This window comes from Mus caroli, unplaced genomic scaffold (genome assembly GCF_978045245.1).
Source record: "Mus caroli unplaced genomic scaffold, Mus_caroli_1 scaffold_1, whole genome shotgun sequence".
NCBI classification, from domain to species: Eukaryota; Metazoa; Chordata; class Mammalia; order Rodentia; family Muridae; genus Mus; species Mus caroli.
This window is the reverse complement of record NW_028227256.1, coordinates 1317939-1345916: the sequence shown is the minus strand read 5'-3', so window position 1 is coordinate 1345916 and position 27978 is coordinate 1317939. Positions and strand designations below refer to the sequence as shown.

The following is a 27978-nucleotide window of genomic DNA, read 5'->3' as shown; positions in this document are numbered from 1 at the left end:
TTCTGGGACCTTGGAACACTAGGGAGACTTAACTATATCAGAATTTAATCTTAAAAGGCATTTATAATAAAATAATACTAAAAGAGAGCATGTGGTTCCATACACCAGACTAACTCGGGAATAGGGTATGAGGATATGGGTTAATGAGAACTCCAAAGCTCCAGGAGGTGAGTTTCCTTGAAACTCTTTTCCTTGTGAGTGCTTCCAGGCCTCTCAGCCTGTCAAGCAGACTTGACTGGAGTGCGTGGCATTTCCCAGTGTGCGTGGCACTTGAGTTCTTTGTATATCTTGGATATTAGCCCTCTGTTGGATGTAGGGTTGGTAAAGATCTTTTCCCAGTTGGTAGGTTGTAGTTTAGCCTTGTTGACAGTGTCCTTTGTCTTATAGAAGCTTTTCAATTTTACGAGATTCCATTTGTCTATAGTTGATCTTAGAGCATGAGTCATTGGTGTTCTGTTTAGGAAATTTCCCCTGTGTCGATGTATTCAAGGCTCTTGTTTTTTTGTTTTTTGTTTTTTTTCCCTTCTAAAGTAGTGTATGTACATCTTGGTTTCTCTGTTCACTTCAAAGCTTGGTCTGTTATAGATCAATAATAAAATTGACATTTACACACTTACATTCTTATCTTATTAATTTGTTTCTTTGTTTCCACACTTTCTTCCTTGGTTTTTATCCAGATGCAAAACTTGAAAACAAACATGTTCATAAAGTCAAAGACTACAGCCACAAGATTCTGTTCTGCAGAGCCAGACTAGTTTGTGTATCAATTATTTGGTTTATCTCTGCACAGACCAGTGGTATACATATTACTCATTTCTGTAATTAAATACAGGAGGGAAATAACATTATGAAGAAAATGGGTTCTTTTGCCCACAGTTTGGAGAATAGAAGTCCAAACACCAGACCTCTTGCCAGAGCAAGACTCCATGGTAAATAGAGAGAAAACATGTTGAGAGGAAATGGCATCTTGAAGCAGAAAATTAGAGGGATTCAGAGGCCAGGCTCACTTTTGTAAAAACTCACTCACTAAAATGCTCAATGGACTTAAGTTACTTTCAGGTGGAAAATGAACCTAATAACTTGGCTCTAGACCCTGTCTATTAAAAGTACCTTGTAGATTTTGCATTGGTGAAGAGAAGGTCTCAACATATAAACCATCAAGGAGACATACAAACTATGTAAAAGCACAGTGCTTAACTTCCAAATATAACACACATGTCTAAAGAGTCAAAACTAATATTCACAAATAGGAGAAAATGTGATGTGACATGTTATATTTTTGGGTCGGGGATATATTTCTCAGGATGGTTGTTGACAGCTTCATTTCTTCAGCTACAAATTTTATTTCTTTCACAACAGAGTTGTACTCTTCTGTGTAGATGATGCACATTTTCATTATCCACTCATTAGTTGATAAACATCTAGGCTGCCCACTTCCTGCTTCTGTGAGTAGAATAGTGATGAAGATGAATGATCAGGCTTCTCTAGACTAGGATATAGAGTCCCTTGGATATATGCCCAGGAGTGGTAGAGGTAGACCATATGGTGGATCTATTTTAAGGTTTTAAAGAACTGCCACACTATCTTTCATAGTGCCTGAACCAGTTTTCACTCCTATCAGCAATGAATGAGAAGCCCCTTTCTCCTTCATCTTCACTAGTACCCTGTGTCATTTGTTTTATTAATCTTGGCTACTCTGAGTGGGTAGGATGAAATCTCAAAGTGTTTGCATTTCCCTAATGGCTAAGAATGTTGAACATTTTAAAAAATATTTCTCAGCTATTTGTATTCCACCTTTTGAGAACCTCTTTATCAGGTTCTATAAATGGAGTTATCTGCTCTCTTGATGTTCAGGTTTTTGAAGTTCTTTATATTTTAGATACGAATCCTTTGTGAGATACATAGTTGAAGTACTCCCCCTCCCCCATTTTTGTAGGCTGTCTTTTTGCTTGATGGTGGTGTCCTTTGCTATAAGAAGATTATTTTTAATACCATGAGGACCCATTCATTATTTATTCATCTTAATGCCTATGCTTAAGCATTAGGTACATGTGTTTTATTTAGAATAACCACAAAGGACTAGTGGCTAGTCCTCTAGAGGCTAGTAAGGGACTGGGGAAAGATAAGATCTACCATGGAAGGGGGAATAAAATAAAGTTATAAGGGAATAAAGGAGAAATTAGAACATGGGTTAAATGCAGTGGAAGATAGGCATTTAGAGTTTAGGAAGGAATATGAAGAGGACTAACACCAAAGGCTATTTGAAAAGCCACATGGAAACCTACTACTGTAGAAGCTTCCTAAGACACATAAACATATGAAAGAAATTTAAATCAATTTGCCATTATAATGTGAGAGACAATACTCCAACCAGACACCATACAAATCTATTTGTAGGTTTTTAAGGAACATCCACACCAATGTCCAAAGTAGCTTCTCTACTTTACATCCCTACCAGCAGTGAGCAAGTGTTCATTGCATCTTCAACAGTATCTACTATCATTTGTTATTATTTATTATTAATCATAGCTGTTCTGACTAGAGCAAGATGAAATACCAAATAAAAAACAAATTGCTAGGAATGAGTTACATTTTTTGGACATATTAGACAAAGGGGTCATTATTGGCCACTCAGACATTATAGGCTATTGTCAATGCTATTGGTTACCCTGTACAACCTCAAGATAAAACTCTATTGTTAAAGATATCACATACTTATAACATCAATGATGGAAAAAATTGAGCTGGTGCTGAACGGCAAGTTTCATCCCTATTGACCAGTGGTCATTGTGATGGAAGGAACTTTATAAGCTACCCAAAGAAAAATGTATTCATCAATCTTACCCAGCTACAAACCCTGTGAACTACAATAACAGCATGCCCATAAAATATACCCACTAGTATAATAGTGACACTAATGTTATGAGAGTACCTAACTACTTTTAAAAAATTGTATTTATGGCCTGCTTCATAAAATGGAATCCATTCCTTACACGTTAATGAGAGCATGAACCTGAAACTAGATAGATCAGGAGCTTTGGGGGAAAAATATTATCATTCTTATAAATGAACACAGCAACAAATGATGCTTAATGGTATAGTAAACCCATAGATCAGTCTATCCATCAACTCCTATAAGAAACACTTCTTCTTGAAGAGATGACACTGAGACCCACAACTAGACAATGTTCAGTGAATGAGAAACTTCAGAGCACTTAATTCTAAATGGGGAGTCTTTACCAAATTCCTCCCTTCAAGGATAAGTGAAAGATGAGATGAAAAGATTGTAAGAGGCGGAGATGCTGGTTAAGAAAACAACATTTTACAAACATAGTAGGGCTGATGAACATATGAACTCACAGAGTCTGTAATAGCATGCACAATACCTACACAATTTCAAGCAGAGAAGGAGAAGAAGGTGGCACACAGTCTCACAGTTAACTAAAAAGATGTTTGCAATTGTTAGCTGCTGAGAAAGGGAAGAAACTCAATTTCTTTAGTGGAGTAACAATATCAACCACACTCTAGGCATTCCTCATGTTCAGGAAGAGTTTGCCAACACAAATAGTAATTTATGTTCTTTTCCAAAGACAGAAAAATAATACAAATTTGCCTGGCTAAAGGGGATAGGAATAATTTGAGAGGAGGTGGTGGAGGGGAAAGAGTATGATCAAAATATATAATATGAAATTCTCAAAGATAAAAACAAATACAAAACCAGAAGAAACCCAACATTTACTAATGGAGAAGTGTCATGAATATATAGAAACCAACAGGAAAAGCCACTATGCTACACTTATCTTTCTTTGTGATGTTTGGTGTTTGACCATGGACAAGTCAAAGCCATTTATGTTATTTTATCAATAGCAAAAGAGAAGAAAGTAGACATTGATTAATTTGCATTTATAAAATGAGAGAGAGACACACAGAGACATTTGGCTCTTATAGCACCCTAAGAACAAAATATAATCTTCTATTTTAAGTATAATAGTAATCTAGAAACCTTAATTCATTCTCATAAAACTCATTTCTATAACTTTTAAATCTTACAATGAAAAGTTCAAAGCACTGAATAGTTAAATATATTCTAATATTATGAGTACCTTAAAAAAGGAGATATAACATTCGTGGTTACAAATAAACTTCTAATTTTGAATTGTTTTGTTTCTTTGTTTGCTTGTTTGTTTGTTCTGGAGACATGCTTTTCTGTCTAGCTTTGGCTGTTCTGGAACTCACTTTGTACACCAGGCTGGCATCAAACTCATGAAGTCCCTACTTCTGCCTTCTGAATGTTGAGAGTAAAGGAATGTGCAGTCATTACCTGACTTGAGTGTTTTATTGGTAATCTTTAAATACCTTGAACGTACTTGAAAATTCAGTCTCAAAAGTACACAATCACATGAGAAACTATCACATGGTTTCCACTGTGAATGCCCATGTGATCAAAGCTGACCCTTTTCTATGCTTTAGAGAATTTCATATCATATATTTGATAAGTTTTGTAACTGTATCATAAAATAATGGAACTTAAGCATACTTCTCACCTGGTGATATAGTTATAATGTGACATTGTTCATTTCTGTGATGATATTAGTGTAGACAAACTTGTGCTGCCAGTTGCATAAAAGTATAGTAGATACAACTATACATAGTATACAGTATATGACAATGATGATGAAGTATTGTGTTGGTGTGTACTTACCTACTATTTACAACTATATTATAGCACATTTCTTCTTACATTTGAAAAGTTTACTATGAAAACATCATAATGTGTTTTAATGTCATATATTTATAATTTATTATAGTATTTTCTCTCTTCTTTATTGTCTTTCATGTTTTGTGATTATCATAGCCATAGAAGTAATAGACTGTAAAATACACACCTCTCTCTGTTCCTGTCTCTCTGTCTCTCACACTCACACACATTTGTATAAATGCATTCTGTGATGTTCTTACAATGATAAATGAACTAATGATGCACTTATTAGAATGTATCCTTGTCATTAAGCAACGTGTAAATTTATTTTTTATTTTTTATTTTTTTGGATTTTTGACAGGGTTTCTCTGTGTAGTCCTGGCTCTCCTGGAACTCACTCTGTAGACCAGGCTGGCCTTGAACTCAGAAATCTGCCTGCCTCTGCCTCCCAAATGCTGGCATTAAAGCCATGCACCACCACTGCCTGGCTCTGTGACTTTATTTTTAAAAAGATAGTTTCATGTTTTAATATTCTGTATTCATCTTTGGAGGTAAGCAGCTCTGAAATGAACACCATACAGTGGCCTTTCCTTAGGTAAAGCTCCTCTGTGCTCAGAGCCCTTTCTTTGCCCATCATACAGTCTCTGTTTCTAGACCTTATGGAAAAATTTAATTTTGTTTTTAGATTTATGCCGATGGCTTGAAGAAGAAGAAAAATTACGCTCTTGGGAATGAGTGGTTTTCGACTGTGTCCAGTGTTTTCTCACATGTGTGAAATCATGTTCTATCACTCACAGGGCACTGGAGACACTGACTGCCATTTTAAAATCAAGAAGAATCTGGAAAATGCATCTATAAGTCTGGAATCTCTGAAGAGCCCAGGACTGTTTGTTGGACTTCAACCAGATGGACAGGCAAAACCTGTCGTTTATACGAAAGATGAGAGTGTTTGCTTCTATCCACGTGTCATCCAATGTACGTTTGTTTACTTCAAATACATAAAGTTGGTTGACTTCATGATGACTCTTGTAGAGTGCCTAAAAGTTTCATTGTAGTTTTAGTAAGAAAATACCAGCTATTGACTTTTTCCCTCATAATAATACTTAAAAATTGCATGAAAAAAATGATCAATGAAGACTGCTCCCCTCAAATTTTCAAGTAATTAACATAAATGACAGAGTTTTGACTACTTTGAGGTACTTTATAACATTAAATTGTGTGTACACATAATATAGCTTCTGTCAACTGACAGACTAGCTTGCACAGTTGATCTTTGCTCAACTTGATAACCATGCACATCATTTTAAAGCTATAACCTTTGCTTTCTTAATCATCTCCAAGATCACACATTAATATCAACATCACAATGTAAAATGTTCTCAAAATCTCAGTCTTTAAACACTCAAACACTAAAATGTTAAAAGTCTCCACCTCTCTCAACTGTGGACTATTATAAAGTTTTTAAATAAGTTAAATATTCTGTAATCCCAAGAGGGAAACAGCAGAGCACAATCACAATTAGATCCAAGAAAAATCAAACTACCAACAGTGCAAATAACTCATTGTCAAATGTCTGGGATTTACGCAGGACCTCCTGGGCTCCTGCAAAGACATTGGATCACTTCTCTTGCTCCTCTGTCTGCAATACACACACCTTGTCTTCTAGGCTCACCCTGACTCTACTCGATGGCTGGGCTCTTTTTTGGCCGTCACCTCAGTAATGTTATATTCAAAATGCTGCAACTGGGCTGCATTTTCACCAATAGCTTCTCCCAGGCTCTGTTCAGGAACTCCAGCCCTGTCACACATCAGCTGCTCTCCTTGTCACCTTTAAACCATCAAAGTCAGTACCACATTAAGCTGCCAGCATAAAGTACTCTGTAGCACAAGTTTCTGTGTGTTCACTCTGGGGAAACACTTTCCCGAAGATTCCATTCTGGTTAGAAGAAGCTGCCGGTTTCTTCTTAATCAGTGCTAATTTCTCCGATCTAGCTAACCAGCATCAATTGTCCTAGGAAAGCAAAGGTTTTCTTTAGTGATTCTAATGTATTGTTAATTAGAGCCAATTTTTATCCCCAGGTCACCAGAACCACTTAATTCAAAATACAGAATAACTCACATAGAGTCTTCAAGGGACTCTCAAAATTCCCTTAGAAGTTCACAGATCAGGCATCTATCATCTACATTTTTCTCGATAATCTTTTGTAAAAATTGTTTTATTTGTTTACATTTCAAATGTTGTTCTTCTTCCCAGTCTCCCCTCTGCAAACATTCCACCCCACCTCCCTCCTCTATATCTCTAAGCAAGTGCTCTCCACTCCCCCACTCACTCCTGCCTCATCCCTATAGCATCCTCTTTCATTGGGGCAGCAAGCTCCTACAGGGCCCACTACCTCTCCTACCATTGATGCCACAGAAAGTAGTCCTCTGCAGTTCAGCTTAACATGACTCAATAGTCAGTGTTTGTTCAAACATCAGGAGTCTGCCCCCAAGTTGTTTATTTTACACATATTTAAGTTCAGCACAATGTTTTTTGAAAATGATTTTGCATGCACAACAAAGCATACGCAAACCTCTTCAAAAAAGAAAGTAAACTAGAAGCATCAGATGTGGCTACATAAAAACTCTTTGTAAGGTTCAAAAGATAGATTTTATAGATGGACTGAGAAAAACAGATTTGTGACAAGAGTCTGGGGAGGATGCAGTACCAGAAAATCTCCAGCCACACATATAACACAAAGGTCACCAGGCTAAAAGTATGTCCACTCCAGGTTTTTGGAAGAAGAAGAGGATTTGGAATCGTTCTCCTCCCCTCCCCCACATTTTTCTTAGATATTTTCCTCATTTACATTTCAAATGCTATCCCAAAAGTCCCCTATTCCCTCCCCCTGCCCTGCTCTCCTACCCACTCACTCCCACTTCTTGACCCTGGCGTTCCCCTGTACTGGGGCATATAAAGTTTGCTAGACCAAGGGGCCTCCCTTCCCAATGATGGAATAGGGTTCCAATGATGGATAGGTTCCATCCTATAAATGACTGTGAGCATCCACTCCTGTATTTGCCAGGCACTGGCAAAGCCTCACATGAGACAGCTATACCAGGGTCCCTTCAGCAAAATCTTGCTGGCATATGCAATAGTGTCTGTGCTTGGTGGCTGATTATGGGATGGATCCCTGGGTGGGGCAGTCTCTAGATGGTCCATCCTTTCATATTAGCTCCAAACTTTGTCTCTGCAACTCCTTTCATGGATATTTTATTCCGTATTCTAGGGAGGAATGAAGTATCCATGTGCGTTGGTCTTCGTTCTTGGTTTTCTTGTGTTTTGGAAGTTGTATCTTGGGTATTCTAGGTTTCTGGGCTAATATCCACTTATCAGTGTGTGCATATCAAGTGACTTCTTTTGTGATTGGGTTACCTCACTCAGGATGATATCCTCCAGATACATCCATTTGCCCAAGAATTTCATAAATTCATTGTTTTTAATAGCTGAGTTGTACTACATTGTGTAAATGTACCACATTTTCTGTATCCATTCCTCTGTTGAGGGACATCTGGGTTCTTTCCAGGTTCTGGGTATTATAAATAGGGCTGCTATGAACATAGTGGAACATGTGTCCTTATTACCAGTTGGAACATCTTCTGGGTATATGCCCAGGAGAGGTATTGCTAGATCTAACAGTAGTACTATGTCCAGTTTTCTGAGGAACCACCACACTGATTTCCAGAGTGGTTGTACAAGCTTGCAATCCCACCAACAATGGAGGAGTGTCCCTCTTTCTCTACATCCTCACCAGCATCTGCTGTCACCTGAATTTTTGATCCTAGTCATTCTGACTGGTGTGAGGTGGAATTTCAGGGTTGTTTTGATTTGCATTTCCCTGATGATTAAGGATGTTGAACATTTTTTCAAGTGCTTCTCAGCCCTTTGGCATTTCTCAGTTGAGAATTCTTTGTTTAGCTCTGTACCCCATTTTTTAATGGGGCTATATGAATTTCTGGAGTTCAGCTTCTTGAGCTCTTTGTGTGTATTGGATATTAGTCCCCTATCAGATTTAGGATTGGTAAAAATTCTTTCCGAATCTGTTGGTGACCTTTTTGTCTTATTGACAGTATCTTTTGCCCTACAGAAGCTTTGCAATTTTATGAGGTCCCATTTGTCGATTCTTGATCTTATAGCACAGGCCATTGTTGTTCTGTTTAGGAATTTTTCCCTTGTGCCGATATCTTCGAGGCTTTTCCCCACTTTCTCCTCTATAAATTTCAGTGTCTCTGGTTTTATGTGGAGGTCTTTGATCCACTTAGACTTGAGCTTTGTACAAGGAGATAAGAATGGATCAATTCGCATTCTTCTACATCATAACCACCAGTTATGCCAGCTCCATTTGTTGAAAATGCTGTCTTTTTTTCCTCTGGATGGTTTTAGCTCTTTTGTCAAAGACCAAGTGACTATAGGTGTTTGGGTTCATTTCTGGGTCTTCAATTGTATCCCATTGATCTACCTGACTGTCACTGTACCAGTACCATGCAGTTTTTGTCACAATTGTTCTGTAGTACCATGCCAGAGCATGTATTCTATGGACTTTGGTCAGACTAATTCTCCCTTGCCTCCTCACACTCCCATCCTGCTGGTCCCCTATAGTCAGTCCCCCTTCTCCTTCTGTGCCTTTCCTTTTTGAGACAGGGTCTCACAGTGTAGACCAGGTTGGCCTCAAACACAAAGGTCCTAGTCCCTCTGCCTTAGATGTGCTGTGATTCAAATGTGCTGTCATACTATACCCTATGTCCTCAGGTATAGTGTGAGAGGATGCACTGTGCTTATCTTTTTTTTTTTTTTGATTTTTAATATTTTTATTACATATTTTCCTCAATTACATTTCCAATGCTATCCCAAAAGTCCCCCTTAGCGCCCCCCACTTCCCTACCCACCCATTCCCATTCTTTTGGCCCTGGCATTCCCCTATATTGGGGCATATAAAGTTTGCAAGTCCAATGGGCCTCTCTTTCCATTGATGGCCGACTAGGCCATCTTTCGATACATATGCAGCTAGAGACAAGAGCTCCGGGGTTCTGGTTAGTACATCATGTTGTTCCAACAATAGGGTTGCAGATCCCTTTAGCTCCTTGGGTACTTTCTCTAGCTTCTCCATTGGGAGCCCTGTGATACATCCAATAGCTGACTGTGAACATCCACTCCTGTGTTTGCTAGGCCCCGGCATCGTCTCACAAGAGACAGCTATATTTGGGTCCTTTCAGCAAAATCTTGCTAGTGTATGCAATGGTGTCAGCGTTTAGAAGCTGATTATGGGATGGATCCCTGGATATGGCAGTCTCTAAATGGTCCATCCTTTCATCACAGCTCCGAACTTTGTCTCTGTAACTCCTTCCCTGGGTGTTTTGTTCCCAATTCTAAGAAGGTGCACAGTGTCCACACTTTGGTCTTCATTCTTCTTGAGTTTCATGCGTTTATCAAATTGTATCTTATATCTTGGGTATCCTAGGTTTTGGGCTAATATCCACTTATCAGTGAATACATATTGTGTGAGTTCTTTTGTGATTGTGTTACTTCACTCAAGATGATGCCCTCCAGGTCCATCCATTTGGCTAGGAATTTCATAAATTCATTCTTTTTAATAGCTGAGTAGTACTCCATTGTGTAAATGTACCATAATTTCTGTATCCATTCCTCTGTTGAGGGACATCTGGGTTCTTTCCAGCTTCTGGCTATTATAAATAGGGCTGCTATGAACATAGTGGAGCATGTGTCCTTTTTACCGGTTGGGACATCTTCTGGATATATGCCCAGGAGAGGTATTGCTGGATCCTCCGGTAGTACTATGTCCAATTTTCTGAGGAACCGCCAGACTGTTCTTTTAGTGTCTGTATAACATCCGTCCAGGATCTTCTGGCTTTCATAGTCTCTGGTGAAAAATCTGGTGTAATTCTGATAGGCTTGCCTTTATATGTTACTTGGCCTTTTTCTCTTACTGCTTTTAGTATTCTATCTTTATTTAGAGCATTTGTTGTTCTGATTATTATGTGTCGGGAGGTATTTCTTTTCTGGTCCAGTCTATTTGGAGTTCTGTAGGCTTCTTGTATGTTCATGGGCATCTCTTTCTTTAGATTTGGGAAGTTTTCTTCTATAATTTTGTTGAAGATGTTTGCTGGTCCTTTGAGTTGAAAATCTTCATTCTCATCCACTCCTATTATCCGTAGGTTTGGTCTTCTCATTGTGTCCTGTATTTCTTGGATGTTTTGAGTTAGGATCTTTTTGCATTTTACATTTTCCTTGATTGTTGTGCCGATGTTCTCTATGGAATCTTCTGCACCTGAGATTCTCTCTTCCATCTCTTGTATTCTGTTGCTGATGCTCGTATCTATGGTTCCAGATTTCTTTCCTAGGGTTTCTATCTCCAGTGTTGCCTCCTTTTGGGTTTTCTTTATTGTGTCTACTTCCCTTTTTAGGTCTAGTATGGTTTTGTTCATTTCCATCATCTGTTTGGTGTGTTTTCCTGTTTTTCTGTAAGGGCTTCTACCTGTTTGATTATGTTATCCTGTTTTTCTTTAAGGATTTGTAACTCTTTAGCAGTGTTCTCCTGCAATTCTTTAAGGGATTTTTGTGCTTCCTCTTTAGTGTCTTCTGCCTGTTTAGCATTGTTCTCCTGCATTTCTTTAAGTGTGTTATTAAAGTCCTTCTTGAAGTCCTCTATCATCATCAGGAGATATGCTTTTAGATCCGTGTCTAGCTTTTCCGGTGTGTTGGGGTGCCCTGGACTGGGCGAAGTGGGGGTGCTGGGTTCGGATGATGGTGAGTGGTCTTGGTTTCTGTTAGTAAGATTATTACGTTTACCTTTCGCCATCTGGTAATCTCTGTGGTTAGTTGTTATCGTTGTCACTGTTTTAAGATTGGAGCAGAAGCTGTGTTCCACTCACCAGCAGTCCCAAAATCCTGTGGCGGGGGTCGTGGGTAGCTGGCGGTTGTCAGGCAACCCTGCGCTCCAGCTACCTCTGCGCTGATCTGGCTGGATGAGGCCTGTGGCCCTACTCAGGCCGGTTTCTGCTTCCCTAACTAATGCAGTCTCAGGTCCCGCGCGCAATTGGATTGGAGCAGAAGCTGTGTTCCACTCTCCAGAAGTCTTAAGATCCTGTGGCGGGTGTTGTGTGTAGCTGGCGAGTGTCAGCCGACCCTGCGCCCCAGCTGCCCTGGTGCTTTTCTGACTGGATGAGGCTTGTGGCCCTATGTAGGCCGGATTTCTCTCTCCCCAACCAGAGCAGTCTCAGGTCCCGCGTGATTGGACTGGAGCAGAAGCTTTGTTCCACTCACCAGCAGTCCCAAAATCCTGCGGTGGGTGTCGTGGGTAGCTGGCGGGTGTCAGGCAACCCTGTGCTCCAGCTACCCCTGCGCTGATCCGGCCGGATGAGGCCTGTGGCCCTACTCAGGCAGGTTTCTGCTTCCCTAACTAATGCCTGTGCTTATCTTTTGAGCTTGTCTTATGTTACTCAGTCATTTCCAGTTCCATCCATTTTCCTAAATATGATGAAAGTTCATTTTTCCTTTTTTAAAAGATTTATTTATTTTTATTTATTTTATGTATGTAAGTATACTTCAGACACACACCAGAAGAGGGCGTCAGATCTCATTACAGATGGTTGTGAGGCACCATGTGGTTGCTGGGAATTGAACTCAGGACTTCTGCAAGAGCAGTCAGTGCTTTTAACCGCTGAGTCATCTCTCTAGCCCAAGTTCATTCTTCTTTATGGTTGAATAATATCTCATTGTGCATATAGACCATATAGTCTTTACCCACTCCATTTGTCATTGGGTAGCTAGGCTGATTCTGTACGTAGGCGATTTTAAAGGGCTGTAATACATATGGGTGTGTAGGTCTCTGTGGTCTGTTGACTTGGGTTCTGTTGGGTGTCTACTGAGGAATTCCTGGTGTGGCAGGATGGTGTGATAGTTTCCTTTAGGTTTTTTTCCTCCAGGAATTCCCACCCTGATTTCCACAGTGGTGGCAGCAGTATGCTCCCTCTGCGCTCCCACCAGCATTTGTTGTTTCCTTGGTGACTTTTTGGCTCTGTGGAGTCTCGGCATGCTTTTGTTTTGCATTTCCTTCGTTGGCTTTACTTATTTTTATCTTTTTTTTGGGGGGGGGTGGAGGGGGCTTATTGAGACAGGGTTTCTCAGTATAGCCCTGGCTGTCCTGGAACTCACTCTCTAGACCAGGATGGCCTCGAACTCAGAAATCTGCCTGCCTCTGCCTCCCAAGTGCTGGGATTCAAGGTTGCACCACCACCGCCGGTAGTTTTATTTCTATTACTTAGTCTCACAAGTGGAAAACAGTGAAATGCTAGGCTCATACTCTTAATTCTGGCTTTTAGGAAGCTGAAGCAGGAGGATGGCTGTGAGATTGTGGCTGGCCTTGACTTCATAGTGAGTTTAGGTTGCAGAGTTGAGATCCTTTCTCAAAGAAAGAATAGGAAAAATAGGTAATGTCAGCAAACTGCATTGCCATTTTAGTTGTCCTGAATTTGGCTTTATATATGTAAAAGTATTTGCTGTTGATTTCTTTTCTCTTTTGTGTTTGTTTGTTTGTGGTTTTTGAGACAGGGGTTTTCTGTATGCTGTTGATTTCAGACCATGAAAGTAGAGTTAAAGCTCATCTGCATATAATTTATATGAGCATCGCTGTGGTTAGAGCATGCACTGTTCTTGCAGGTTTCTATTACCCACTTCCAATGGCTCACAAAGGCCTATAACACCAGCACAGGGGGTCCAGTGTGTGTGCACGGCAACACCCATCTCCCCACTCCCACTCAGCACAACTAAAAGCAGCAAATTTTAAAAATTTTCACCTGGAAAATACTTTTTCTGTATGTTTATCCTGTAAAAATAGGGGTGGGAGGTTCATAAAAGTATATTGTAGTTAATAAAACTACAATAAATAAACTATTAATATGGGGTCTTGTGTTCAATATTTTTTGTTTTTGTTTTTTTTTTTAAGATTTATTTATTTTATATATAAGTACACTGTAGCTGTCTTCAGACACACCAGAAGAGGGTGTCAGATCTCATTACAGATGTTTGTGAGCCACCATGTGGTTGTTGGGATTTGAACTCATGACCTCTGGAAGAGCAGTCAGGGCCCTTAATTTCTGAGCCATTCCAGCCCCTTGTGTTCCATAGTTTTATGTTAACATGACACAAGCTAAAGTCCTCTGAGTAGAGGGAGCCTCAGTAAAGAAAATACCTGGCCAGAAGCAATCCTATAGGGCATTTTCTTAATGATCAGTGCTTGAAGGAGCCACCGCCGTGGGGGTGGTGCCATCCCTGGGCTGTGGGGGTAGTGCCATCCCTTGGCTGGTCTTCCTGGGGTCTATGAGAAACCACTTTGAGTAAGCAGAGGGGGCAAGCCAGTGAGTAGCATCCCTCCATGGCTCCTGAATCTGTTCTTGTCTTCAGATCCTCTCCTCTGGAGTCCCTGTCCTTACTTTCTTCAGTGATGAATTATGGATGTGGAAACAAGCCAGATAAACCCATTCCTCTCCTGTTGCTTTTTCCTTCCCCAAAAGAACGTCCACTGGTGCTTCATTACAGCAGTAGTAACTCTTAATTAGGACAGAAGTTGGGACCAGGGCAGCTGGTGTTGCGGTGACAAACCTGACCATGTGTTTTGGGGGGAACTTTGGGCTAAAAAAGCCACTGAGTGCTCAAAGCACAATGAACTGTTCTGTGGGAGCTTGGAAGATAAGAATGTTGAGAGCAGTACAGAGCATGAAGGCCTAGCTTGTGTAGTTTCAGAGGGAAATTTGTATGAAGTGAGTAACAAACACTGCTCAAGTAGAGCCTTGGCCTTGCTCTAGCAGTAGTGAATACTGGTCAGCTAGGGTTGAAGAGTCAGACCAGCTGGCTGGAGAGATGACTCAGCAGTTAAGAGCCTGACTGCTCTACTAGAGGCCCTGAGTTCAATTCCCAGAAACCATATGGTGGCGCACAACCATCTGTAAACGGGATCTGATGCCCTCCTCTTGTTTTCTGAAGACAGCAACAGTGTACTCACATGCATGGAATCCTTCTCTTGAAGGAACAACCTCGTGTGCTTTATGTTCCAGTGTCTTCTAGTGCATGTCTGTGGGAACAAATACCTTCGTGTAAGACTATGAAGTCTTACAGATATTTGTGTTTAAAATGCTCATTTTTGCTTGATCTCAGAAAAATCTGAAAACAAAATTATTTGTATATAAAATCTAAGTGCAATAGTAGTCAGTTCATCACATTCTAATTAAGCATACAGTAATCTCACATTAAAATGTGACAGAAATTCATTGTTTCAATTATTTATATTTTGTTATTTTTAAAAAATAAAACAAAATATTTTGTATTAATTAATTTTGTAGACTCTTAAAACTGACACTGAGTTTACAAGAGATTACCATTAGATGTGAATATTTAGTTATATGGAAAAAAGTTCCAATTCTCTTATCTTTGTTACAGTTATTATTTTACATTGTGGCTAATAAGTTTTTACATTCAAATTTTGATTTTTTAATTTTCCTTTTTAAGTTTAAATTTTAATTAATTAATTTTGATATAGTGTTTTATGTAGACCAGACTGGTCTCAAACTCACTACGTTCACAAATAGCCAAGGATGAAATCTAAACTACAGATCTTCCTTTCTCCTTTCCTTGGATGCTAGGACTATAGACATGTACCATGATGCTCAGTTTTATGAGATACTAGGGATCAAACCTAGGGCTTTATGTATGATGGGCAAGCACTGTACCTCTTGAGTTATATCCACAGCCTCTCACACCCCTTTTACAATTGTGAAAATTAGATAGGAGAGCATGTTGAGAGTAGAGGCTCCAATCCAGAGTATTATTGGAAGGCTTTTTTGGTACTTAGAGCTTGAACCACCTTCTGTGAGTCAACTGCTCCCTCTGCATACAGACAGGAGATTCCTTGATCTTGTATATGCAGAACATATTTTCCATGACCAAATAGACTCCATCGACACTTTGGACAGTCCTAGATGAAACACTGAGAAGTTAGTGCAGGGGAGGTAAAGAGACTGGCAAGGTTATTTCGTATTTCATAGTCATGTGTGTGATAATCTTATGTGCAGACGCTTTTGTGCTTGTTTTCAGTCTCAGGATAAGGATATAATTTTCTTCATTTTACTTCCTGTATATGTTTTGCGTAAGTATAGTGAAACACTCTGAATGTATATAAGAGATCATCATCTAGCTGTCACCCTCTGGACTGTAATCCTATAAACACAAAAATTATGTTTTATGCATTTCTTTTTTTCTAATATCATGACAATAACTGGAAGATTGGTTCACATTCCTTCGTAATCCTAGATATTTATTAATTGCATAGGCAAATGGACCCTAACTTGTGTTTAGGAATCTTTTTCCTTCAGGTTTTTATTTTGTCCCAGTGAAAATGTAGAAGTCTAGCAAATTTTCCTTTTTAATATTTTGAATTCCTTTATTGTTATCCATCCTGAGTACTTATAAGTTATGCTAAAAATAAATCAAATGGGAAAACCAATACTTCATAGGACTTGGTGTTGAAAAGCCCATTATTGTGAATTTATATCTTATAACCTGTGCTGGACATAAATAAGGTACAATGTCTCAAATCCCAGTGTCCTGCTGTCTGTGCACCTTTCCTTTCATTAAGTGTCAGTCACTCACTCCACACCTTGGAGGCTTGTGTGCTTTCTAATTTTATGAGTCATCCAAGTTTTTGAGTGAAGTTTTGATGTTATTGACTGCTTATAATCTTACATAGTCAGACACCTTTATAAATGTTGTGGATGCACTCTCTAAAACTTGACATTCATAGTCCAAATTGCTGTCATCCAAGAGATATCACCCATCCTATTCTTGATCTTAAAGAACAAATACAACTTAACTTTGGCAATCTAAGTAAAACTAACACTGTTGAATAAGGAGCTTAAATCAAAGTTGTTGTTCAATAAAGTTGGAGGTACCTATTTTTTGAATCAGCCTCCCAAACTGCTTGCATTTGTATAAATGAAAAACAGAAAACTATGTAGTGCTTTTCTTCACACACACACACACACACACACACACACACACACACACACACACACACACACAATTCACTGGTTTTCATATTCTAGTAAGATATAGTGAAGTTCTCTTTGAATGATGCTTTAGGCTGTTTCTTCTTTTGAGAAAGGCAAAGCAGCAGATTACTCAAGTAGCTCTCATTTAGAATCGGTAAGGAAAACATCTTGAATAAGTCATTTGATTCATATTGTGATGTTAGGCTATTGCGTGGAATACAGAGCAGTGAGTAGGCTTTATAGGAATTCCATTTATGCATAGCCTGCTGGTAAGAACTAATAGCCATTTTCTGGTAACTGTGTAATAAAATTGAAATGAACTGAGTAGGCATTGAAATTCAAACAATGGGGAAACTGAAACTTGGTACTGAGCATATAGAGGATATTCTGAGAAGAGGCAGGGGTTTTCAAACAATAGTGCCTTTCAGTTTTTATAAATCTTAATTTCAGTTGGCAGAGAAAACCCAATGGGAATGTCTGCAACACCGAGCCAAGGGGAAGACAAGACTACACCAGAATCCAAGGCCAGATGTTCCTCACTGTCATCATCAGAGAGTAAGCAGCAGCCTTGCCCTCAGTTTTTGGTTTGCTTCTCTTCTTTGTTTCTTCTTTGCAGTTATTTTAGGAAGAATAGTATATATATATATATATATATATATATATATATATATATATATATATTTTAACACAATCAAAGCAACTCCCATTTCTGTGACACAAAATTGGGTGGGTCATGAACAAAGGACTCCAAATCCTAATTTATATATTTGCTTGATCATTTTATTTTTCTCACATATAATCTTACTGTCAAGGATAATGTACAACACCCATCAAATTCTGTGCTTTGTGATGTAACCATCATCAAATAGGAAGAAACAGCATAGTACTTTCTCAGTCGGGCCCAGAATTCATAATCTGCAGTCAGAAAAATGAAAGTAAAGTTGAATGCCACCATACCAGCCTTTGAATATTTCTTTATTCCTAATATACTCATTTTTATATATAACTAACATTTTACTTTTAACAAAATGGTTTTTGAGAATTATTTATTGGCTAAACCATTATTTCTTTTAAACAGTAATTAATAAAAAGGACCCATTTGACAAGATATGCCCATTGATGTAATAGTGGCATGGCACTATGAGGGGAGTTAAACCCTTTCTAATTGGGTTTGATGCCCATTCTTCAAGAGAAACCTGATCTCTTGTACTGTAAATGTTATTGGGGGCCTGTAGCTGGGAAGACTATAGACCCCAAGAGAGAACTCACTACTGTTGTTTGTTAAATGGAAACATCAAACTAGTGTCTCAGCTAAGCTTGTTTCTACAGAGGGTGCCAGTTAATGCAGAGACCACAGCTAATCAGGTATGGAGAATGAATGACTATAGAGTCTTCAGCTTGAAACAGGTCATGTATATCACCCCCACCAAAGCTCAGGGACATTGTGAATGTGGGATGGAAAGAATTTAAGAGCTAGAGGTTGGGGAAGAGTGCCACAGTGTCTTTTGGACATGACAAGCTCATTGCACCTACAAACTCACTGAAGTTGTGGTGATCTGCCTAAGATCTGCAGATGACCAGAGTTGTAATTATTTTGTGATGCATGGAAGAGGGGCTCTTCAGGTCCCACCATTCACTGTGGGATTTGGGCATATAATGGGTTATGAGGAAATAAATTTCTTCCACAGTGTAGCCACTCATATGTTGTCCATGTTCCAATAAGTAACCCACACCTATACCCTCCACTCACTATGCTCAGGCAGGCAACCTCAATTAAACTCAATGGGAAGGAAAGGAAGATGGAAAGAAGGAAAGAATGACAGGAAGGAAGGAAGGGAGGAAGGGAGGAAGGGAGGAAGGAAGGAACAAACAAACAAAGGAAAGAAGAAAGAAGAAAAGGACATCAAATTAGAAGGGTTTTGGAAAGGTTTTCAGATGAAGAGGACTAAGAGAACACAATGGGAGAGAAACACAACTCAAACTCAACAAATAGATGCTTGAAATTGTCAAAGAATAAGAAGTGTTACTGACATGCCTACATCATTATGATACCAGTCACCAGAAATCAGCACTGTGACTTTTTGCTGTAATGGACTAATTCTGGATTGCATGCATATATTCCATATAGCAGAGATTCATGGACAAGTGTGAAGAATTACTCTTATGAGAAAAACGTGCTTAGTTAAAATTTCTCACAGAAGAATTAAGTTTGTGTCAGGAAGCAAAGGCTTTTAAATTAGAGTTGGCTACCTCAAGCAAAATGTGACATGGCTCAAATTAGTATGCTAGCTGACAGCTTCAGAAATAGACTTTTTTTTATGAATGAAAAAAAAGCTCAGAGGAAACTGTCATATTTCCTATAAAATTTGTTCTTGTAAAATATTTTTAAATGTTGGCATTATTAAAATTTTGAGTGGTAGGAACCATGGAATTTTGTAATGAAGCAAATGAAATGTACTAACTAGTTATCCTCGCATTGCTACAACTAATACCACAAGCAATTGTCTTATAAACAAAAAAGTTATATTTAGCTCAACATTTTTTAAGTACAAAGTCTGTATAGTAGTGTAAACCAGGAATTTTCTTTACAGCATCACCTGATAGGGAAAAGTTGGGAATAAATTTCTGAAGCAAGCGATTATATTTTAAGTTGAAATAGAGTGGAGAGGAAGAGGAAAAGGGAGAGGGAGAGAGAATGAAGAAAGAAAGTGATTCCTGAATCTCCTTTAAGGATATGTCCTATAAAAATAAGACCTTCCACAAGACCTATCCCCAAAGGTCCATCACCGAGCAATAGCACTGACCTGTTGATCAAGGTCAATATGTGGATTTGAGCAAAATGAAAGAACTACTCCTTATGATAAACACAGATGCTTCACATGATTTGTTTATTCAATCACCACACACACACACACACACACACACACACACACACACACACACACACCTTGTGCCTTACTGATTGACAATGTAAGTTGTATTAGGGTTACTACTGCTGTATTGAAACACAATGAATGAAACTTGAGGACGAAAGGGTTTATTTCACTCACAGTTCTATATAGCATTTCATCATCAAAAGCACTTAGGAGAGGAACTGAAGCATGGAAAGAACATGGAGACAGGAGTTGATGCGGAGGCCATGGAAGGGCGCTGCACACTACCTTGCTCCCATGGCTTGTTCATCCTGCTTTCTTACAGAACCCAGGACCATCAGTGCAGAGATGGTACCTCCCACAATGGGCTAGTCCCTCCTGCATCAATTGCTAATTATGAAAATGCCCTACTGGTTTGCCTACAGTCCAATTTTATGCAGGCATCTTCTCTATTGGGGCTTCCTCCTGTGTGATGACTCTAGCTTATGTCAAGTTGGCATGAGACTAGCCAGAGTGTAGGGGAGTAGAATGGGGGAGAAGGGATAAACTTGGCTTCAGCTGTCTTGAAATGTAATAATGAGTAAGTAGACTGAATCAAATATCAAACCACACAAAGGTGACCGCATGCTACAGACTGATCAGACTGATAAGGGACATACTAGGTACAAAATAAAAATTAAGTCCTGAATTCAGTGTAGTATTGTAAGTTCTTTGTTAGTGATTAATGACAATGAGGGATTGGAGGCTACAGACAAAAGTGAGGAGTCTGAGCTCAAATAATTCATAGGCTGCTGAAACTGCAGATATAACACAGACTGCAGGCACAAAGGCATTTCCTGAGAGCCTGTTGCAAGGCACACATGCATGGTTTGCTTAAACTTGGCTTTCTTAGGCTATAGTGAGAATGGATGTAAGAGCATGTACAATTTTTGGTGGAGTAATGCCTTGAGTCTTCCTTTAAGACATTACAACACCCCCTTTTAGGTGTCTCTTCCTGATCCTCTAGACAGTAGCAATCACATATACACTGCTTCTCTTTGGTTTGACAGTTTAGAAGCCAGGCTACATGTGTTTTGATTGAAATCATATAAAAACATAAAAGTTTGGTTAAACTCATATGAAAACATGCTAAAACATTTTTGGAAAACTCTTGCATTCAAAAACATTTAAAAGCAAATGTGAGTTGATTATGCTTATTAATTTGGTTTTTCAAGAAATATAGAAAATAAACTTGTCTTTGTTCAAAATGCTTAGTTGTCAATTATCAAGAAGGATAAAACTTTTCTCACACAATGAGAATTAGAAGCTGTCAACACTATGGTCATAATAAACAGTGCACTGCAGTAGCAGCAGGGTCTCTGCCATTATTGTAGCAGAAATTTACTTTATATTAAAATGAATTATAACCGGTATTCTTATAATAGAAAATTTGAGCCAGAACATTTATTTTTGTTAAGTATACATATTTTATTACATAAAACTTCTAACTTACACAAAATTAGAGACAGTACAATCCACTCTCCAAGTACCCACTACCTAGTTTAAATTTCTACCATAAACCCAGTCTTTCTTGATGGTCTTTCACAGTATCACATTTTACCCCAAATGGATTATTTTAAGGAAATCTAAGATGCCAAATCATTTTAACTATAAATACTTTAGAAACCAATGATTTTAAAAAGTATGTGTGACAGAATGTATACTCCTTTTTCCTACAGTTTGGAAACACTGTATCTAAACACACTGGGACCAGGTAGAGACAAGGAAGACACAATGTGCCCTCTGAATGGAACCTTCCTAGATCCTTACAAATGAGGGACATGAGGTCCAGAGTGGCAAGTACATGAGAGATCTCACCTGCAATCATGATGTTAGCACCTGGATTCTAACAAGTGCAGAGGGACAGCCACCCTACCAGTGTTCTGTCTGCAGTGGGTACTCAGAGGTGTTGCTAGGTGTTTGGTAAAGCAAAGCCTTTGCATCATTTTTAATTTTTTTTATAATTTTTTGAGATTATGTTACTATATCTCTCATCCCTTTTCTCTTTTAGAAGCTTTCCATATGTCCTTCCTTTTCTTCAAATTTACATCTTCTCCTTTTATTCGTTGCTATTACAATCACGAGTTTGTACACACACATATATACACACACAAATATACATACACATAATATACAAATATAATTATATGATTATAATATATACCACCCAAATATAGCCTGTTCTGTCCATACAAATCTACTAGCATGCCTTTTTCAGGCTAAGCATTTGGCATTTCATCTTCTTTTTTCAAGTGTAGGTAGATGCCAGAGCTAACGTGTTAAAATATAGACAGAAATTTGGTCAAAAACAGATTCAATTGTCTATTTGCAAGCTGGAGCTTTCTCTCAAATCATTAGTCCATAATTAAATTTATTCTGGAAAAAGTAGAATACCTAGAGCTGAAAGCAAAATACTAACAGCATCAACATAGGTTATACTGAGTTCAGAGTTTTATAATCTGCTTTCCAACTAAAAAAATTAAAGTAATGAATATTATAAGCATTTTAATAATATTAAGAATATTCTTTTATCAAACAACTTGATTGCATAAGCTATCTACCTAATAAATAGCACATAACATATCTAGTAAGTAATTTATAAACATTGGGCACTCATCTATACTTTGTGTCTTACTATGCACACACATATGCCTATTAAGAATACTATCTAGAAGTGGGATTTGTGGGTAATAGACTACATTAACTATTTTTGTTATAGTCTTAGTGTACCTTTCCATATTAAAAAATCCTCTCAACATTGAAAATTAAATATGTTTATTGTTCCATGCTTGTGCTATTGAAGTAAATAATAAAAAGCTGACAAAAGTTTTTATTATTTGGAAGAATCTTTGATTTGGAGAAGTTCATATTAATAATGCAGAAAAATCCATTCATTTTATTTATTTACTTACTATTTTTATATAAAGAATTTCCATAATATACTTTTTGATATTTTCTCTACTACCCTATCTATCCAATTTGATATTTTTTCTCTCATAGAAACAAACAAACAAACAAACAAAAACTCAGAAGAATATCCAAAAAAATACAAAAATGAAACAAAACAGACAAACAAACAAACAAACAAACAAATAACAAAAAAGCCCACAAAAAATGACATGAAATGTGCTTTGTAATGGGCAATTACTCCTGGCCATCCAGCCTTCCCTGCAGTGGCTGATGTGTTAAGGAAACTCCACTGTAGAGATCTGAGGTCTTCCATTCCCCAAGTGGTATCAATTGCAGATAGCTTCTTGGTTAGGGATGGAACATTGTGTTCACTTATATTTCATCTACTTTGAACATATGCAGGTCTTCTGTGTGTTGTCCTTGTTGTTATGAGTGTATATGTGGATCAATCCTGTTCTATCTGGAAACTGCTGTCTCCTTGGTGTTGTCCACCACCTCTGGCTCTTACAATCTTTCTGTTTCCTCTTTTGCATAGATATCTAAAACTTGGGGGAAGGGTTTGAAGAAGATGCCCACTTAGGGTTCAGTGCTCCCAAGTTTCTCTGTTGTCCCTTGGAGTCTGAACAACATCTGTCCATTGTATATTTGTGGATCTCTTTGTTAACTATCATTTACTGAAAGAAGACGCTTCTCTGATGAAGGTTGAGCAATAATTCTTTGCCCAATAGGTGTGCTCTTAGGAGTCATTTTATTGGTAAGTTCCTGTAGCAGAATAAGACTAGGAGGTTTAGCCTTTGATCTACCTTGTTTCAGATTCTTGGTCAGGGTTCTTGGCCATATTAGCAGTGTCATGTATGGGTTCCATTTCATGGAAAGAAATTTTAATCTAACAAAAACTGGTTTATAGTTGTGACCCTCTTGTTCCAGTATATCTTGCAGCCATGTCTCTGGTAGATTGTTAGAGATTTAGCTGGGTGAAATTGAGTCCTTTTCTATTCCAGCAGCATGAAAAGTATCTTCTAGCGTCATGAATTCTAGTAAGGATAAGTTTTTTAGTTGGCCACCAGCTTTATTTTTATATGTTTAATGGCATAAATAAATTGTATATTCAGTAATAGGGTCTTACTATTTGTTTGCAGAATACCCAAAAGTCTTGACAATAGCCTGTGATGTTTGTGGTTTTTATGGAGTACCTTTGTAGAATGCTTGAACAAGATGTAGCCAATTTCTGACACTGGTGACTTTACTTGGTGTCATAATGTCTCAACTAGGAGCATTGTCTCCATCCTCCATTATATAACTACTCCATTAAAATTCCTTTCATATATGTGTACACTTTAGAAGGCTTCTACAATAGTGGGCTTCCATATGGCTTTTGAAAAGTCCATTAGCTTTAGTTGTCTCTTCCCACTTTTCCTTCTTTACCTTGTCCTCCCATTTAGATTCCCCTTTATTTCTTTATAACACTGTATGCTATCTTTTTTGGAAGTCAACTTCTTCCCCATTATCTAGTGATGACTAGCTACCTATTTTCTGTGGTTGAAATCTAGCATCCACATATAAAAGAAAATATTCAATATTTGTCTTTTGGGGTCTGGGATATCTCACTCAAGATGCTTGTTTCTGGTATTATCGATTTATCTGAACTTTTCATAATTTCATTTTTTCTTAAAGACTGGAAAGTATTCCAATGTGTCAATGTATGAACTATCAGTTCTTGGATATCTAGGTTATTTCTAATTTCTCACTATTATTAAGAGAGAGGAAATGAACATGAATGAGCAAGGATTTCTGCAAAAAGATATATCACTTCATCATTTTGAAGCATCTCCACACTGATTTCCACAGTGGTTGTGCAAGTTTGTGCTTCCATCAATAATGAAAAAGTGCTCTCCTTCTCCTGAATATTCTTCAGAATGTGCTATCATTCAAAAAAAAAAAAAAAGGACTTTTGTCATTCTTCTGACTGGAGCAAGATGAAATCTACAAGTAGTTTAAATTTGCATTTTCTTGATGGTTAAGAATGTTAAACATTATTTAGAAAATATTTCTTACCTATTTGTAATTGAGAATTTTCTGTCTTATCTATACCCTATTTTTAGGTTCTGAGAAACTATATTCTTTTATGCTTGAGTGAAATGTTCTATAGCTATCTATTTTATAACATCTATGAGTTTCATTATTTCTCTGTTTTGTTTCTGTCTCTGTGATCTCTCCATTAGTGAGAGTATTAAAGTTTCCCACTGTTAATGTGTGGGGTTCAGTGTGTGATTTAAGCTTTAGTAAAATTTCTTTTATAACTATGGGTGCCCTTTCATTAGAGTATAGATGTTCAAAATTTAAACATCCTCATGGTGGATTTTTTTCCTTTGACGAATATGAAGTGTCCTTCCCTGTCTCTTTTGATTAATTTTGGCTGAAAGTCTATTCAGTTACATATTTAAATGGCTAGTCTAGCTTGCTTCTTGGTTCACTTTGTTTGGAACATATTTTTCCAACTCTTTACTCTGAGGTAATGTCTATTTTTGATTTTAAGATGTGTTTCATATATGCAACAGAAGGATGGAAACTGTTTTCTCATCCATTCTGTTAGTGTGTGTCTTTTTTTTTTTTAATTGAGGAACTGAGTCCATTGATAGTGAAAAGTGTCAATGGTAATGACTGTTGCTTTCTGTTATGCTTTGTTGTTGTTGTTGCTGGTAGTGGTGGTTGTCTGAATGAGTGTGTAAGGGTGAGTGGGTGGGTGTGGTGAGTGTGTAAGGGTGAGTGGGTGGGTGTGGTGAGTGTGTAAGGGTGAGTGGGTGGGTGTGGTGGATAGTTCTCTTCTTTTATATTTGCTGGTGGTAAGATTATTTATTGCCTGTGTTTTCAGGCCTATAATTAACCTCCATGGGTTAAAGTTTCCCTTCTAGTACATTTTGAAGGGCTGGATTTGTGGATGAATTTTATGAGATTGTCATGGAATATTTTGGTTTTTTTTCTGTCTGTGATGACTAAAAGTTTTGCTTGGTATAATAGTCTCTGTGATCTCTTGGAGTCCGCAAGATATCTGTGCAATCTCTTTTGGTCTTTAGAGTCTCTGTTGAAAAGTCAGGTGTAATTCTAATAGTTCTACCTTTATAAATTACTTGATCTTTTTTCCTTGAAACTTTTAATATTGTTTGTTCTATACCTTTAATGTTTTGACTATTACGTGGCAGGAGAATTTTATTTTCTGGTCTAATCTATTTAGTGTTCTGTAAGCTTCTTGTACCTTTATAGGCATATACTTCTTTAGGTTAAAAATATTTTTCTATAATTTTGTTGAAAATATTTCCTGGTCTTTCAATCTAAGAATTTTCTCCTTCTATTTCTATTATTCTGAGGTTTGGTATTTTCATAGTGTTCCAGATTTCTGTTTTGTCTCTCAAACATTTTAGATTTAACATTTTATTTAACTGATGTATGCATTTTGTCTATAATATCTTCTATGCCTGAGATTCCCTCTTTCTTCTCTTGTATTCTGTTGTTGATGCTTTCATCTATAGTTCCTGTTTGCTTATCTAGGTTTTCTATCTCTAGGATTCTCTCAGTTTGTGTTTTCTTTATTGCTTCTGTTTTTCTTTTTCGGGACCTGAAAAGTTTTATTCATTTTCTTTACCTGTTTGTGTTTTTCTGGATTTCTTTAAGGGATTTATTTATTTCATCTTTTAGAGCCTCTATCATCTTCATAATATTGGGTTTAAGGTCATTTTCTTATGCTTCGGCTGTGCTGGAATATTCAGGGATTTCTGTTGTAGGGAAGGTGCACAGAGGTCTGGATCTCATACTTGCCTCCTGGCTGAAGTTGAAGGCACGGAGGAACCCTGCACAAGAAGCTCTGTTGCTTTTGCAGCCCACATGTTCTCCTGTGCAGACTAGTCTCTGAGAGAACCGGGATACAAGATGGCACTCTCACCTGAGTCCCTGGTCAGAGTCCTCTGTGGAGGCAGACTCTCCTCAATGATCCTAATATCCCGACTTTGCTAGGGCGCCTGCGGTGAGGAGAGTCCTCCGGGGACCATGGGACTGTCCCCTGAGTTTGTGTCCACATTTAAATCTTAATTGCATTTCTTCTGTATGCATTTCTTCTGTATATTATGATCACTAAAATATTTTATGTATCATTTCTTTTGGGTGTAAAATCCATTTCTAATGTTCTTCATAGAGAGACAGACTTTTATCTGGAGCCTGGATAGTTTTTTTGTTTGCTTGTTTTTATGTTGTTGTTGTTAGGTTTTCTGTTTTTTTTTTTTTTTTTTTTTTTGTGTTATTCTGTTTCTATCCAGCATGCCGGTATATTGGAAGATCTTTGGTGTTCTGATATATTTGTTAACTTGTTTATAAAGTTTTTGTTTCTTTATTTTAAATTGAAAACTGATAACTTGGTGATTATTCAACTTTAAAGTCAATTTAATAAGTTTCATTTTCATTTTATTTTTTAAATTTTTTATTACTTATTTTCTTCATTTACACTTCAAATGTTATCCCAACAGTCCCCTATACCCTCCCCTGCCCTGCTCCCCTACCCACCCACTCCCACTTCTTGGCCCTGGTGTTCCCCTGTACTGGGGCATATAAAGTATACAAGACCAAGGGGCCTATCTTCCCATTGATGGCTGAGTAGGCCACTTTCTGCTACATATGCAGCTAGAGACATGAGCTCTGGGGGGTACTGGTTAGTTCATATTATTGTTCCACCTATAGGGTTGCAGACCACTTCAGCTCCTTGGGTACTTTCTCTAGCACCTCTATTGGAGGCCCTGTGTTCCATCCAGTAGATGCCTATGAACATTTACTTCTATATTTGCCAGGCACTGGCATAGCCTCACGAGAGAGAGCTAAATCAGGGTCCTGTCAGCAAAATCGTTCTGGCATATGCAATAGTGTCTGGGTTTGGTGTTGTATATGGGATGGATCCCCGGGTGGGGCAGTCTCTGGATGTTCTCTCTTTCTGTCTTAGCTCTGAACTTTGTCTCTATAACTCCTTCCATGGGTGTTTTGTTCCCCATTCTAAGAAGGAGTGAACTATTCACACTTTGGTCTTCCTTCTTCTTGAGTCTCATGTGTTTTGCAAATTGTATCTGGGGTATTCTAAGTTTCTGGGCTAATATCCACTTATCAGTGAGTGCATATCATGTGTGTTCTTTGTGATTGGGTTACCTCACTAAGAATGATATCCTCCAGATCCATCCATTTGCCTAAGAATTTAATAAACTTATTGTTTTTGATAAGTGAGTAGTACTCCATTGTGTAAATGTACCACATTTTCTGTATCCATTCCTCTGTTGAGGGGCATCTGGATTCTTTCCAGCTTCTGGCTATTATAATTATGGCTGC

At 38.0% G+C, this 27978-nt stretch overlaps 1 protein-coding gene across 4 annotated transcripts in view; it reads left to right on the top strand.

Annotated features, from left to right (window-relative positions):
- The window catches only part of Rp1 (RP1 axonemal microtubule associated), a 408574-nt gene that overhangs the window by 196108 nt on the left and 184488 nt on the right, over positions 1-27978 (top strand). For all 4 annotated transcript variants that reach the window (XM_085835373.1, XM_085835382.1, XM_029485010.2 and 1 more), the window contains exons 16-17: positions 5497-5674; positions 17249-17353. In XM_085835373.1, the coding sequence (XP_085691499.1) occupies positions 5497-5674; positions 17249-17353 (283 nt within the window). The remainder of the gene's footprint in view (positions 1-5496; positions 5675-17248; positions 17354-27978) is intronic.